At 41.0% G+C, this 16,739-nt stretch overlaps 1 protein-coding gene and 1 pseudogene across 2 annotated transcripts in view; one reads left to right on the top strand and one right to left on the bottom strand.

Annotated features, from left to right (window-relative positions):
- The window catches only part of LOC146661538 (uncharacterized), a 91,870-nt pseudogene that overhangs the window by 65,763 nt on the left and 9,368 nt on the right, over positions 1 to 16,739 (top strand). Inside the window, exon 3 of the transcript XR_014913425.1 lies at positions 13,781 to 13,961. The product of XR_014913425.1 is annotated as an uncharacterized LOC146661538 (transcript). The remainder of the gene's footprint in view (positions 1 to 13,780; positions 13,962 to 16,739) is intronic.
- On the bottom strand, positions 1,746 to 9,331 carry LOC146661539 (uncharacterized). Its single transcript, XM_085418040.1, has 3 exons — positions 8,697 to 9,331; positions 3,912 to 5,602; positions 1,746 to 3,548 (listed from the first exon to the last, which is right to left on the bottom strand). Exon 2 carries the CDS (start codon positions 5,474 to 5,476, stop codon positions 4,508 to 4,510), a length of 969 nt encoding a protein of 322 aa, XP_085274166.1. The 5' UTR covers positions 5,477 to 5,602; positions 8,697 to 9,331; the 3' UTR covers positions 1,746 to 3,548; positions 3,912 to 4,507.

Here is a 16,739-nt window from a genome sequence, read left to right as displayed (position 1 = left end):
ATGGTAAAAGCACGTTTGAATTAGAAAACAAGACTACAGGAAGGAATAAAATCTCCAACTACATACTAAATGAAAAAATGTTCGGCTGCCCAGACAAAACCCTCTTGGGGTCCAGATTTGGACCAGAGTCAGGGGATTGGGGATCCCTGTTGTAGGGTCTACCTTACCATGTAAAGTACTTGAAGGAGACTGTTGTTATGATTGAAATAAAACCCAACTGAAAAACTAAACACACTAACACTTTGTCACAAATTCAGCAGAGAGAAGTCCCTCGCTGTGCACACAGAGCCGAGAAAAGAGACGCTCATGTCTGTTCATTTCTGCTCTGTTTGATGAAAACTGTGTTACTGAGGAACAATGAGAGGACTCGCCTCTGAACACTCAGCGTGAGGAGTTGACACTGCAATAACAATCACACATCAACATACAGAAGATTGTTTCAGTGTTAGGTTTAGTGAAATTTGAGGTTAATGGTGTGCCTCAGACTTTGTAATTCCTGTGTGTATGACTTATTTAAACATTCTCCTAAATGCAAAACAACGTTTACCTTTTAAGACTAAATAAATCTGAAAGCTTTTCCATCCTAAAAGAGTACAGCAATGTGTAGTTTATGATGTTCTAAAGGTTTCAGCAGCTTTTTGAATTTGTCACATGTGTGGAAAGGTATGAGTGAGTCTTTGTGTCGTACTGTGAGTGATGCTCGTCAGCACACAAACCCAGAGTTTCTCTACAGGAACACAGAGAGAGTTATTCCCTGTACTGTAAGGACACATTCAGCATTGTGCAGTAAATCCAGATCACCGAGTTAAACGATTACATGGATGTGAGTGTGATCGTCAGAGCAGCACTGATCAGTGTCAGGTTATAATGACCAAGGTGTACACAAACACTAAGTTTGATATTAAAATGTGTGAAGTGTAAATTCAGCCAAAGCCTTTAACTGGGCTGTGAAAAAATACAAAATAACAGTATTTAATGCTGAGGTGGTGTCAGCTGTATAATATAATTCTGCATCCATCCTAGTAAGAAGGAAAGGAACCACTGTATGTGTTTGTTCTTCACATGCCATTAACTGAGAATGAAGTCATTTGGATGAGTTTTTCTTGTATTTTGTTCATCTCACATCTCTTATTCGCTTCCATATGAGGGGTTAGTGATGCCCAAATTTGTCGATGGGGTGAAGCAGGGCAGGCAATGAACGGCTGGCATCTGACAATGTCAGTACCACATGATGTACATATAAAGTTATGATGGGTTTCACAGTTACTAATTGCAATGGGTAGTGGCTCCATAGCTAAAGCAAAGTGCAGGGGGGACCGCAGACCCAAATGTAAATGGAATCGTTTTCCATATGAGTGTAGCAATAGCTCTGGCCTTGGATGTGAAAGGGGAAGTCTTGCAGACTTTATGAAAAATTCCACGACACCTTCATGATGGAAAATGGCTGAAAATAAAAATGGCTTTCATTTTAGCCAGCTTCCCATCTTACAAACAGTCTCCACTGAAATGCAGGAGCTTCTCTTTTATATCCCCCACACTCAACTCTCTGCATCAGGAAGCTCCTGGCACTGGTCACCCTGGGAGTTTCGTCCTTCTACGCCCCAACAATTAGCAGATAACATAGTGAAGCATCGCCAAGCAGTTTTGACAAGGTCATGCTGACACAAAATTTGACTCTGACTTTAAACACTGGTCACTTCAGGTGTTGCTCTGATATACAGGAAATGACATCACGGCTCAAACTCTTTGTCAGTAAACCATTTCTTTATTTAACATGTAAAATTTTGGTTTAACTGTTGCAGGATTTCATTACACAAACAAGCTGAAAAAAAACTGCAGAACACATGGATCAATGCATTCAATAAAAATATAACAGGAAACAGATTTCTTAATCAAACTGCTGGAACAAAGCTAACCACTCAACACAAACACTACAGTAGAACAGTTTAGAAAGCTTAAAATGTAACGAGAGGCACATTTTCATAGGTGCCTAATCAGATCTTTACAGAAGACTCCACCTGAACTCTGTGGAGCCTGATCTCAAAGATTTAAGTCTGACCCTGAAACCAGAAGAGGATCTTTCTGTCTCTGCAAGGCAAGGCAAAGCAAGGCAAATTTATTTGTATAGCACAATTCAACAACAAGGTGATCCAAAGTGCCCTACAGAGACATTAGAAACAAAAACAAATAAAAAGCATGATTTAAAATTGATTAAAACAAGCAAACAAACAAACTAAGTAAACACACACATTTCACACCTGTTCGCGCGATCTGAACCCTTATCGTAAGGGGAGCTACCAGTCCTTCTGTGGACGAGCTACTTTCTATTTTAAATTCCCTGAATTTAAAATACTCTCTAGACCCAGTCTAGACCCAGTTGGGGAGCTACCCAGAGCTCTAAACCCACTTAACAAACAAACAAAACAAACAAAACAGTATATAAAATCAAAACATATAAAATCAGAAATAGATAAGATCAGTAGTTAGTGTAAGTTTTGAAATTTAAGCTTAAAAGTGTGGATTTGGTGCTTTATTCAAATGCAGCTGAGAACAGGTGAGTCTTCAACCTGGATTTAAATAAACTGAGTGTTTCAGCTGATCTGAGGCTTTCTGGGAGTTTGTTCCAGATATAAGGAGCATAAAAGCTGAATGCAGCTTCTCCGTGTCTGGTTCTGACTCTGGGAACTGATAAAAGACCGGATCCAGATGACCTGAGGGATCTGGAAGGTTCATACTGGGTCAGGAGGTCACTGACCCAGTATGCAGATTCACTGTGATCCAGAGATGGTAATGATTTCAGTCCTGCATCACGCTGATGTTTGCACAGAGGAGATAATTTAGTAAATGTTTTTGAACATTGGTAACAGTAAAACAGTTCCTTCATAATCATTATGCAAATTTTTACTCTGTGAATGGTACTCATGGCCATTGACCAGTGGTTGTTGATCAATGGTCATAAGAATTTGCATATTAATGATGAAGAAACTGACCTCACAGCCCATTGTTCACTCATTGGGCCGGTTTCATTCGTTATGCAAATGTACTGTTTACAAGATTAACTTAAAAGCGGGAATCAAGACGTAACAGTTTATTTGTAACATGGAATCGTTTGTGAGTGGAGTATGAACTGAGATTACTCAAACTCTTTCACAGATGAAGTTCTCTTTCATGCGTCTGCGTTCATGCTTAGTATGATCACATGATTGCGAAAAGGTTTTGTCACAGTGTCTGCACTTGTATGGTTTCTCTCATGTGTGGACTCGTTTATGCTTTTCAAGCTGACGTGCACTGATGAAGGATGACCCACACTGATCGCAGACATGCTTTTTAACCCCACTGTGAATGAGTTCATATTGTTTGAAGTGTTTTGAAGTGGTGAAGCCTCTCCTGCATTGTTTACAGTAGTTCATTTCGTCTCCAGTGTGTCTACGTTGATGTATTTTCAGAGTCCTTCAATGACTTCATGTTTTTCCACAAAGGTCACAACAAAAGTCTTTCCCACAGCGATGACAGGGTTGAGAACTTGATCCATCTGTGTTGCTCTGCTTCTAAACAAAGACACAAAGACAGTGTAAGTCAGTCCGTCAACATTTTTATCCTGAACGTCGCCTGAAATAAAGAGCATCTCTGCCAAAGTCCAATTACATTTTACTGCTTACATTATCACACTCAGCTCAATTTAATGTGCTATAAAAACGATAAGAGTAAAAACATTAAATCAATACTAGTTTAATGCTACAATAACAGTAATACAATTCTCAAACACTATCCCTAAAAACCTGTGATCAGAGTCTGAATAATCATTCAGAGCTGCCTTTCCATGCAGTAGAATTGCTAACATGCTAACACAATTTGATGAGCAGAGTTGTTTCAAACAGTCGGGCTGACAAGATAAACATAAAAATACATACCTCACAGTAACTGCACTTGTAGAGTCTTTCTGGTGTGGATCTGTTGGTGTCGTCTCAGAGAATGTGGAGATTTAAAAGTCTTCTCACACAGGTCACATTTATAAGGGCTCTCCTCAGAGTGGGTAAACATGTGACATCGTAACTCTCTGTTTGTAGCAAAGTGTTTGCCACACTGATCACAACTGTACACATCATGTCTGGTGTGAATGCGTAGGTGTGTATTTCGCCTCCCTATCCGGCTGAAAGTTTTTCCACAAATGTCACAGCTGTATGCCTTAATTCCAGAGTGGGTAACTAGATGACTCTGTAAGCTGCTACTGTGAGTAAAAGCTCTGCAACACTGATCACAGCTGTACGCTTTAACTCCACTGTGGATCAGTTGGTGTGTTTTTAAGTTTCCAGGGTGGGTAAAAGACTTTCCACACTCGTCACAGCTGAATGGTTTCTCTCCAGTGTGGATCAGTTGGTGTGTTTTTAAGCTTTCAGATTTGGTAAAAGACTTTCCACAGTCGTCACAGCTGAACGGTCTCTCTCCAGTGTGGATCAGTTGGTGTGTTTTTAAGTTTCCAGAGTGGGTAAAAGACTTTCCACACTCATCACAGCTGAATGGTCTCTCTCCAGTGTGGATCAGTTGGTGTTTTTTTTAAGCTTCCAGATAAGGTGAAAGACTTTCCACACTCATCACAGCTGAACAATCTCTCTCCACTGTGGATCTGTTGGTGTGCTTTCAGAGAATGTGGAGATTTAAAAGTCTTCTCACACAGGTCACATTTATAAGGTCTCTCCTCAGAGTGGGTAAACATGTGACATCGTAACTTTCTGTTTGTAGCAAACTGTTTGCCACACTGCTCACAGCTGTACACATCATGTCTGGTGTGAATGCGTAGGTGAATATTTCTGTACCCTACATGGCTGAAAGTTTTTCCACAAAAGTCACAGCTGTATGCCTTAATTCCAGAGTGGGTAACTAGATGACTCCGTAAGCTGCTACTGCGAGTAAAAGCTCTGCCACACTGATCACAGCTGTACGCTTTAAGTCCACTGTGAATGAGATGGTGACTTTTTAGGGCTTTCTTCCAGGAAAAAGACTTTCCACACAAGTCACAGCTGAACGGTCTCTCTCCAGTGTGGATGACCTGATGGATTTGTAGTGAATCCTTCTTAAGAAAATCCTTCCCACACTCTTCACAGCTGTACGCTTTAACTCCACCGTGGATCAGTTGGTGTGTTTTTAAGCTTCCAGACTGGGTAAAAGACTTTCCACACTCATCACAGCTGAATGGTCTCTCTCCAGTGTGGATCAGTTGGTGTTTTTTTAAGTTTCCAGAGTGGGTAAAAGACTTTCCACAGTCTCCACAGCTGAACGGTCTCTCTCCAGTGTGGATCAGTTGGTGTGTTTTTAAGCTTCCAGAGTGGGTAAAAGACTTTCCACAGTCTCCACAGCTGAACGGTCTCTCTCCAGTGTGGATCAGTTGGTGTCTTTTTAAGTGTCCAGATTGGGTAAAAGACTTTCCACACTCGTCACAGCTGAACGGTCTCTCTCCAGTGTGGATGACCTGATGCATTTTTAGGGAAGCTTTCACAGTAAAATCTTTCCCAAACTTGTCACAGTTGTATTTTTTTCTTCCACTTCTTTCTTCAACGAATTTGTCGGGCTCCTGAGAGCGCTGACTTCTCGATCCACGTTGGTCCTGCAGTGACAGAGATACAAACAGAGGCAGTGAGTTGTGGGAAATACATTATTCTAACCGGCCTTTTATTAGTGGTATTTTGTGACCTTTTATTAAATAAGTAGTTACACTTATTTTCATACACACATTGCAAATGTGCTCATGAGAGTTGGCATTCAGTCTTTTGAGGGTCAATGCAAACACACTTACAGACACAGATAAATATTAGACTTGTTTCTAGGGCAAAGGTGAGAGACATTTGGCCTGCAAAGTGCCTGTACGCCTGCTCAGTGAGATTAGCACAGGATGTCACAGGAGAAAAAAAAGCAGGAAACACAGAAGCTGTGTCCCAAAACGTCGGCTGCATCCTTCGGAGGACCCCGGCCTTCGCGGTCTACGTGGGCCGGGTCCTTCAAAGACCGAGAAGGCCGGAAGTGCGAGGTTGCGAAATGGGATAGTCTAGCCTTCAAATTTGCGTCACCGCTGTCTTGGTGGAGTTTAATAAACTCGGCCGTCTGCTCCTTGCTATCTAAAATATAACAGGACACTGGCATAAATTCTCGACCGTCTCACACTTCTGTTTAATCAGTTTTCTGTTTAACGTTTATTCAGCTGTGTGAAAATCCCGGAGGAACCCACCCGATGGATTAATAAAGTTTTATTTACTCTAATAATCTAATAACTTTGATCTCAGCCAAACCGATTTACTCTGGAACAAATAAAACAACGAAAAAAGGCAAACAATTACATTTTTAAGTTGTCCAAGTGACTTATATATCATGTTTAACTTGAGTAGCGAAAAAGCGGGGGTCTGAAAACGATGAAGCCAGGAGTCCGCTGCTCTCGCCGGCTGAAGTGACCATTGAACCCCCGGCTTGCTATCGAGCTGGTGGGTAACAGACGTCTCCAAAAACGTTGGCACATTTTTGCAAATATGCGATGTCTTGATAAACTGAGCAGATATTTGTATTTTACACAGCTACAATCTCGCCTGAAAATATGTTAAAAGTTGAGTAATAAGAGTAATAAGACTAATTTTAAAACTTAGCAGCGGCCGCCATTGTTGGCAGCTGAAATTTGGCTGTCCCACGCTATGAATTCTGGGATATGGTGGGCCACGAAGGACACACCCGACACATCCTTCAAATTCGGGGAAATGAAGGACGCATTTGTCGGCCGCATTTGAAGGAGTCGACGAATTGGGACAGCCTTCGTCGCCTGGCTGTGACGTAATCGGCCTTCAAATGCGGCCTCCGTAGGATGCAGCCGACGTTTTGTGACACATCTATAGTGTGAGACGGTGAGGAAGTGTTATACAAGTCAAGAGAGTTAAAAAAGGAAATGTGTCTAACTGTTTCTAACTGTAACTGACGCATATTATGTCTGCTTACGTATTGTGACGCTGGACTTTAATATACAAAAGTAGTGTGATGTGTGCTTCCTAGTTAAGACCTCTGTAAGTGAGTGACGCTGCAGACCTCTCCCGCGTACGTGTAATCAATAAATCATTGTTTGACTGGACTTCTCTGGAGTGTTGGTTGTTTTTTCTCGAACTCAAATAAAAGGATCGGGACAGTGTGAAATGCAGTCGTGAAACAAACTGAACCTTCAAACTCCCTCCATTAACACTAGTTGTAAACCCGAGGCTGGTAGTGATGTGAAGTTCATGAACAAGTTTGCTCTAAGAGTCCATTCTTTGTAGTGAACGAGACAAACTGGCTTCTGTCACGAGAAGATAAATAACCCCCCCTTACCCCACCCGTTTCAACATATCTACATGCATTTGTGTGTGTGTGTGTGTGTGTGTGTGTATATATATATATATACAAACACACACACACACACACACATATATACACACACATACATACATACATGTACACTTTTTTTTATGCGGGCACAGGAAGATGCGGTTGCTGAACTTGGACACAGCTAGGTACAGCAAGCTGCTTCTTCTTCTTCTGGGTTTTATGGCAGCTGGCATCCTTGTACATGCAGTGCTGCCATCTTCTGTTTCAGTCCGTTATTACAATCTTTAAACCTACTGCTTATTCCTGCGTCTTTTGGGATCTTAAATAGCTTCAAACGACGTATCGACTATTAAATTAGTCGTTGACGATTTTGATTGTTGACGTAATCGTGACTAGTTGACTAATCGTGGCAGCCCTAATATATATATATCAATATTTTTCAATACACGTGTCCATATTTATGTCTCCAGATTGTTTGTATAGTGAGCCTTTAAGACTGTACTCTTGGAACAGTTTTTATTTTTGCTGCTTTTGTCTTACACTGTCAAATAAACACAGATTTGCAGCGTTTGTGTCATGGTCCTGGGTCGTTGACCCAGCGTTTTGTGTTTATTCTGATTTGTTTAGGGGTTAACCTGAAGTTTGGTGTATTGTCAGCCCTACCTGTGTCTGTCCTTGGTGCTCTGTTCATGTCCCCGTGTAGTGTTGTAAATCAGTCTGTGTTTCCTGTTTTACTTTGAAGGCTCGTGTTCTGGATTTCCTGTTCCATTCTGAAGGTCTGTATCTGTGTCATTGTGTTCAGCTTGTGTCCTCCAGTCATTATGTGTATTCAGATCAGCTGTTCTTCCCTCCTGTGTGCGATCACCCGATTACCGTGTGTGTGTATATATAGTGGGTGTCGGTCTGTGTTTGTTGTCGGCTCGTCTGCGTTCATCCATGTATCACTGCGTTATCTGCGGTCCTCCGTGTATCTCTGCATTCCTCTGTATCTCTGCATTCATCTGCGTTCTATGGTGTTTCGTTCCACCTCTGTGAATAAACGTCACTCATATCATCAGTTTGCTGCATCTTGGGTCCTCCTTTTCCTCCACACCACACGGCTCCCTCCGCCAGCCGTGACAGTTTGTATGTGTGTGCAAAAGGAAATCTGCCAGGCCTCAAAGACAATGGGTGCTTTGCACAACAAAAGCAGGATGTGAATCGAGCATATGACCTGTACAAATCTCAGCAGGGGTGATTAACACCTCGGGACTTTCACCAGAAAATAAAAAAGTCAGTAATTCTAGTAGGTGTTGGGTTCAGGGGATTTCTGCAAATTTGCGCAGGGTTAGTAAATCAAGTGTTGAAGTTAGCTCGGTGCTTACCTTTAGATGAGCCCACAAACCGAGAGAAACTCCGTGATGAAGCTGGAACTCTTTCCAAACACAGGAAACAGATCAGGGAGCAGAGACCCACGTGGTTCACGCTGATCTCAGCTACGATCCAGGAGACAAGGTTGGGCGGATCGATGCAGATATTTATCCAGATGTTGGTAGTGGTTGTTGATCGATACGTTAGTTTGTTTCTCTCCTGTAGATTTACTTCTTTAATCGCTGTGGATGAAAAAGCAGCTCTGTCTGTGTGAGCACCTCTTCTTATGCGGCAGACGCACTTTGCTCCGCCCCCTTCTTCCTGCCCTGCTGGGATTTGTTACTGTGCCGTCACGTGACTCAGATGCGCTCAGAAGACGCATTTGGACTGCAGAGAGTGAGAAAGAGGAGCAACATGTGGAGATATTTTATGACTGTAATTTAAAATGCTGGAGAACAGATGGAAGGCGTGTCAAGCCACAGGGGACCACAACAAGCTGTAGAGTTCAGCTTATTTTTTCACACCTCAGTTAAATGCTTTGACTGAAGTCTCACTGCACACACTCAAACTTAGTGTTTGTGTACACCTTGGTCATTATAACCTGACACTGATCAGTGCTGCTCTGACGATCACACTCACATCCATGTAATCATTTAACTGGGCTGATCTGGATTTACTGCACAATGCTGAATGTGTCCTTACAGTACAGGGAATAACTCTCTCTGTGTTCCTGTAGAGAAAGAAAGAAAGACTCACTCATGCTTTTCCACACATGTGACAAATTCAAAAAGCTAAACTACACATTGTTGTACTCTTTTAGGATGGAACAGCTTTCAGATTTATTTACTCTTAAAAGGATAAAATATGTTTTTAAGAATTTTGCATTCAAGACGAGAATGTTTAAATAAGTCATGTAAATGAGAATTTCAAAGTTGGTGGCTGCAGTATATACAAATTGGTGTATCTCAAAAATAAAACTATGAAGACACTCAAAATTAATTTGGAAACTGTTTTATGCAACTTTTTTACATTTCCAATTTTGAGGGATGAACCTCTGAAATTTCTTTAACTAGAAATTTGTGTAAAAATAAACATTTGGGATATAATGGTTGTATTGATGTATAGCAACTTGAAATACTCCCAGAAATGGCACTACAACATGTAAAAATATAACGATAAGCTCAGGCAGACTTGGTTCTGTGGTAGGTCTAAAGGGTTAAACTGCTTCCTCACATCTGCTTCATGAATATGAAGGGTTGTAGTGGGAGAAGGTGGTGTGAAATCCTCATAGCTGTGGAGTGAGGGGGGAGCTCCTGTGGGTGAAGTCTTTGATGGTGGTGATGGCTCTGTGCTGGTGGGAGTGGGGAGGTGGGGGGGATGATGGACCAAAGTGTCTCTATTGTTGGGGAAGGTGGAGGTGTCAAGGCTGCTTGACGTCTCATCAAACCAGCAGTAAAGGTCGTTGAGGGTGTTGGCCAGCAGCAGGTCGTCAGTGGAGTGGGGCTGTGTGCTTATATCCTTACTCTCATTTCCCTTAGCGTATCTGTAACATGCAACTTCTGTCGGTGCTGTGCTACTGGAAACTGAATTTCCCGGAGGAACCGAGCCGAGGGATTAATAAAGGTCCATCCATCCATCGGACATTTGGGCACATGCTTAAAAATTTCATTGACCCCATTTCCTCCAAAGTAAAATTCTAGCTGCACATGTCCATGAAAATTTCTCCCACTGAAATGAGAGCCAGCACTGTTTTGCAGTATGTTTTAAGTTACATTGTTTCGAGTTTGTCATAAATATTTATTGCACAGTTTAAAGCACTTCCGAGTTTTCCTGAATATTGAGTCTTTTTTGTGGTCAATTGTTTGTACCAAAATAATTGATTCGTTTTGGCGTTTTCAGTGTTCCAAGTGACTTCTCAGTAAACAGTACATTTGCACACTGAAAACAGCCCACTGAATGAACAATGGGCTGTAAGGTCAGTTTCTTCATCATTAATATGCAAATCATGACCATTGATCAAATTCAACGAGTACCCTTCACAGAGAGTTGGGGAATGGCTGCAATCCCAGCATTGTAAGATGGTGAAAGATGTACCCTTAGGGTTAGGGGCTCCAGATTGGATCATGGAGGTAGTGGACCCCCTGCCCTGCAATAATACATACAAAACCCAACAATCCCTTTGGTGACAATGGGAAGGAAAATCTCGCTTTTAACAGGAAGAAATCAGAAATCTCCGACAGAACCAGGTTCAGGTTCTTCTTTCACCCCACAGACGGTTGGGGTGAAAGAAGGAAAACAGGATAAAGATATGCTGTGGAAGACAGACGGAGATTAATAACAAGTATGATTGAATGCAGAGAGGTCTGTTAACACATAGTGAGTGAGAAAGCTGACTGAGGAAGAAATACTCAACACATCATGGGAATCCCCCAGCAGCCTACACCTATTGCAGCATAAATAAGGGAGAATTCAGGGTCACCTGGTCCAGCCCTAACTATATGTTTTAGTAAAAGGGAAAGTTTGAAGCCTAATCTTCAAAGTAGAGATAGTGTAGAGTAGAGAGTATCTGCCTCACCAATCCCACTGGAAACTGGTTCCACAGAAGAGGGACCTGAAAACTCAAGGCTCTGCCTCCCATTCTACTTTTAAATACTCTAGGAACAACAACTAAGCCCTGTCAGTACTGCAGCATTTTGGATTAACTGCAGGCTTCTCGGGGAGCCAAGACCAAAACCCAAACCCAAAGTGGGTTTTGGTCAGTGGTTGTTGATCAATGGTCATGAGAATTTGCATAATTATGATTGTCTGCGAAGGTTCTCAGTCATCCAGGTCATCGTAGTCAAAGGAGCTTGCAAAGAAAAGCGTCTGGACTTCTTCAGTTAAAGAAGTCCAGACGCTTTTCTTTGCAAGCTCCTTTGACCATAATTAAGATTAAGGAACTGACCTCCCAGCCCATCGTTCCTTCAGTGGGCTGGTTTCAGTCATTATGCAAATGTCCTGTTTATAAGATTGAAACCTGCAGTCAGCTGAGACTGAAGAAGTCACCTGGATGAGTGACGACGTTCTCCCACAAAACGCTACGTCCAGATGAACACAATCAACTTTTGGAGATTTATTTTCCTGGATGATTGAGAATGCATCAAGACAATATATTGTGGTGGTTAATGTGCAGCTCTTGGTAATTTGGGAGAATCATGTTTTTAATCATGTTGTGGATTGAATGTTGGGTTTTATTTTATTTTGTCTACAGAAGTTTTTCTCACCTGTGATCGTTCAGATTGATTTGTTGGATTGACTTGAATCACGTGAAGGTTTAAAGCTGCTCCTCCCCCAAAAAGAATAAAGTATAATCATGAAGAATGTAATAATGTCTTCCTGTGTCAAACACAGCTGCAGTCAAAGCCAGGAAGGAAAGCTGGTTAAAACTGTTGAAAGGCCCATCGAGGGAATTCAGATGTTCTGTTCAGTTTTCTTTCTATAGTGAAAGTTCACAGCAACAGTCGTCTTAAACTGCTTCATGTTGTGATCCACTGTATGGTTTATGATGGAGACACTGAGTCTGGTTCAGCTGCTTTGTTGGATTCTGTATGTTAAAGAGTCTGTTTACATGGTGGAGGTGGTGGGGGCTGAAGGTGTTGAAGTGGGTGGGGTAGGGGAGATTATTTATCTCCTTGTGGCAGAAGCCAGTTTGTCTCGTTCGCTACAAAGAATCGGCTTGTAGAGCAAACTTGTTCATGAACTTCACATCACCAGCCTGGGGTTTACAACTAGTGTTAATTGAGGACGTTCGAAGGTTCAGTTTGTTCCACGACTGCATTTCACGACTGCCTGTTTGTATCTCTGTCACTGGAGGACCAACGTGGACCGAGAAGTCAGCGCTCAAAGCTTGGGAAAGTCAGTCTTTTACGCAGACTTCAAACTTAAAAACACACCAGTTAAAGCGTACATGTGATCAGTGTGGCAGAGATTTTACTCACAGTAAGAGCTTACAGAGTCATCTAGTTACCCACTCTAGAATTAAAGCATACAGCTGTGTGGAAAAACTTTAAGCCGGATAGAAAGCCAGTAGTAATATAGCTGTACTTTTTTTTATTGTTCTCATTTTTCAGAGGGAGACATGCAAGCATGGGACCTCTCAGACTCGCCAGACTCCCCACCACCATGGTTGCCAATCCAGACCCCACCACCTCCCCCCACCCCCTCCCCCCCACAGTTGTGCAGGATCCTACAGGATCAGGTCTGTGTGAGGAAACTATTATCGACATCAAGCTTGCAACCAACCACCTGGTGATGTTGGCGCTAAATGCCTTTCTACAGGAAACATGCTACGGATGTCAAACAGCTCATCCCAGTCAACTGCAACACAGCTGCTTGCTAAGCATGTCTGTTATACCCAGCGCATAAATGTCTGTATGTCAGTGCTGATCATTCAAACCCTGTTTAAAATGTGACACACATGTTGTCCGAAAACAATTCCTCTAAATTTGCAAAGTTAATGATTTAAAAACATATTTTCGAATTTTTAGTTGCATGTCAAACATATGATAGACTCTTGAGCATGTTTATATAGCTACATTCACAATGGTATAACCATGCTAAATAAAAGATGCCTGTCAGGGAGTTTTTATTGTTTTATTTGCTTATGCTTCAAAAGTTATGTTATACATATTTCACCAGACACAGTTTTCTGTTAAAACAGGAAGCTGACCCTGTGACACTGACAAGAGACCAGCACAGAAATACATATCCGCAGAAGTTGACTTGCATTATATTATTCTTAGAAATTGACCTGCAACACACATACTCTGTGACACACACACACACACAGCTTGCATGCAGACAGACATCAGGACCTGCGTGACAGGAAATGTGATTATATTTGCATATTGACGATGTAACCTATAAAAATAAACGAATACTGCAGTTCGGTGTGATTTGCTCTGAGCTTTTCACCCGTGCAGCACGTTAACCTACACAAGTGTCTAATTGTTGTTTATTCACCTGACTGTTTGTTAACTGTAAATCTCTGACATTTAATTGGTCCTTCGAAGCCGTTAATGGACTGGTATTAATGATAATATTATGCTCCATTTCACAGTGGTATCCTTCCTCAAGTCCCGACGCCGTGACAAGCCTGCGTCGAAGTCTCTGCAGAGCGCCCTCCAGGAAGGGTTGAAAGTCCAGGGACGCTAAAATTCGGGTCCTGGCCGACGTCATACACGCCCACGGCGCTGGGGCTTGAAAAGAGATGCCTGACAGACCGGCAACAGCGAAGCCAGGTGATTATTCCACATTTGACACACCTTGCGTAAAATTATCGGTGTTTAGGGTGACACTGTTCCAAGAAAACTCGTCCTACGGGGACTGGCAGTTTTAAGACTCGCTTGTAAGACGAAACTGGCAGTGTAATAGACACTCGTTTCGCAGTTAAAAAAAAAAGCTGGTAGTCTGAATGAGGGACTCGCCTGTAAGACGAAACTGGTAGTGTAATAGACACTCGTTTTGCAGTTAAAAAAGGCTGGAAGTCTAACTTTACTGGAAAGTAAATAAGTGTACGGAAAGTGTCAACTAACGTAGGATAGAAATTGCGCGCATAAACTGTTTTCATTGTTTTGTTGGTGGAGTAAGTTGATTTAACAGCACATTAAGGTGTCTGAACTACTCCACTGAATTGTTTACCGTTGATAGCTCATGTACTGGCTGAATGAGGAAAAAGTTGTGCGTCATCACGTAAAATCGACAACCGCTTTCAAGAATAGCTTGAAAGTAGAAGCCTGTTGTTGATAACTTATCTCGTCCTTCGTGCCAGTGACAGCTTCACGGGTCTGACTGTATATTTAACTCAATAAAATACATTGTAATCAAACCTTCTACAAAACGAAACTAAATGGTTTGCAGTCCCTCTGCAGTAACTATTTTAAGAGGAACCTTACAAACAGAACTGAACAATGAAATATAGTTGGCATGACGATCATGCCCAGATTGTATAAAATAAATAAAAGGAAATCATTCACATGAAAACCTTTTCTATAAAAAAGAGAGATGCATAAGGTAGATTAAGGCTGTCTCATTGTTCAGCCAAGGAAAGTGTGTGGAAAGGTAAATGTCTCCAGCCTGGATGACGGGTGGGACTGCAGCCCACCCAGAGCCCTTGATGGATACAAAATAAAATATAAAAATAAAAATAATAATAAATTACTTGGTTCAACATGAAACAGAGAGAATGAATGTGACTGAAGATTGGATCTGAGATGAGGCAAACAGAAGACCAGTCTAAAAAGTAGGCACAAACCTGTTCAGAGAAAAAGCAAATTTGTACGGATTGGATGAATTCTAAATTATCTGTTTGCTGAGTAAGATGATCCTAAACTATTAAATTGGCTCAGTAGTAGTGTAGTGATATACACTGATAAAATGTTGTAATATACTGTTGTCATTATATAGAAAGAAAAAGATGATAATATTAATAAAAATATAATATTAATGACAAGAAGTATCCTAGTCAGTATGATGTGAGATGGATAATTGTTTTTTTTTTTTTTTTTTTTTTTTTTTTTTTTTAAATGACATCAGAAACAGCAGTATGCGACATTACGTGATGGCAGAGCTTCAGTTCATCCTTTGTCATTTTTTTTTTTTTTTTTTTTTAATAAATAGGACAGGGGGAATGAATGAGAGAAAGAGGGGGAGAGAAAGAAAGAAAACCAAAGGGGAGAAGAGACGGTGAGAAGGGGGGGGAAGAGAGAGAAAAAAAAAAAGAACTCCTGGGTCACCTGTATGGAGAAAAAAAAAAACAAACAAAAAAAACAAACAGAGGAGACAGCAAACAACAAAGAGTAACATAATAATAGAGAAAACAAAGCACCATCACAATAAACTAGCTAGCCATAGATATCAATATTTACTAAATAATAAACGATATTGTGCAGCACGCAAGATAGACAGCGCACAGTGTGCTTTGAGGCAGCAGCCAAGAAAGCTTTAGTCCGCGTCTGTGAATACCCATGTGTGCATACCTGTGTGGATCAGCATGCTTGCATTCCAAAGGTTTCTCCTTTGGAAAAGATGATCCTAAACTATTAAATTGGCTCAGTAGTAGTATAGTAATTTACACTGATAAAATGTTGTAATATACTGTTGTCATTATATAGAAAGAAAAAGATGATAATATTAATAAAAATATAATATTAATGACAAGAAGTATCCTAGTCAGTATGATGTGAGATGGATAATTGTTATGAAGTAGTCTGCATCAAGCTTAAGGTTTGCTCAAACTCAGTATAATGACATATGAGATGAAGAAAATAAAGGCAATATCTAAACCAATTAGGTGCATAGAGGCACTTAACCTGCTTGAAAATCTGTCATTTATCCTAGATAAATATTACTGAGATGTAGAGCACATTTATAATGATAATTAATAAGCCAAACCCTGTGGATAATAGCTAAAGCTACAAGATTGAGAAGCTGATTTAAATATGTGGACACTACTAAGCTAATGAGCGAGTTAAACATTTTTATTTATTTGTTTCCGAGCGGAAGCTGCATAGGGGACAGCACAGGGAGCTGTCTATCAATGAATAGAAAACACACATACACAAAGTGTTACATGTGAAATTATTTTTGGAAAGAATCAGAAGTGAGATGGTTTTGAATTAAAAAATCAGTGAAAAGATGCATGAATTACACCTGATTATAACATGCAGAGGCAATGAAGAAAGCAGCTTACACTCACTGAACATTAACATGCATAGGAAAAGAAATGAAGACCTGCTTACACTTATACACATAACATAACATGAGTTGGTATTTCTGACCAGAGAGAGGGAAACGGGTAGTTTAAGTACTCAGGATCATAATGAAAATGTCTTAGTTGTGTTTCTTCAGGAGCAAAACAGACCTGGATTAATTCTCCACGTGCAGCGGTCGGAAGAAACCCATAGGTTAGCAAATTTGGGAAAGAAAACTGACTGCTTAAGGGGTCTGAAACACTGCAAAAGCAACATATGCAAATTCACGTACATGATTTACAAATGCCCAGTTTTAGAGCTGTAAAC

This window comes from Rhamphochromis longiceps, linkage group LG9 (assembly GCF_057381845.1).
Source record: "Rhamphochromis longiceps isolate RC_006_pf linkage group LG9, R_longiceps_female_GT1.1, whole genome shotgun sequence".
In the NCBI taxonomy this organism is placed as follows: domain Eukaryota; kingdom Metazoa; phylum Chordata; class Actinopteri; order Cichliformes; family Cichlidae; genus Rhamphochromis; species Rhamphochromis longiceps.
Note: the sequence above shows the minus strand (reverse complement) of the source record. Positions and strands in the feature narration are given on the sequence as shown.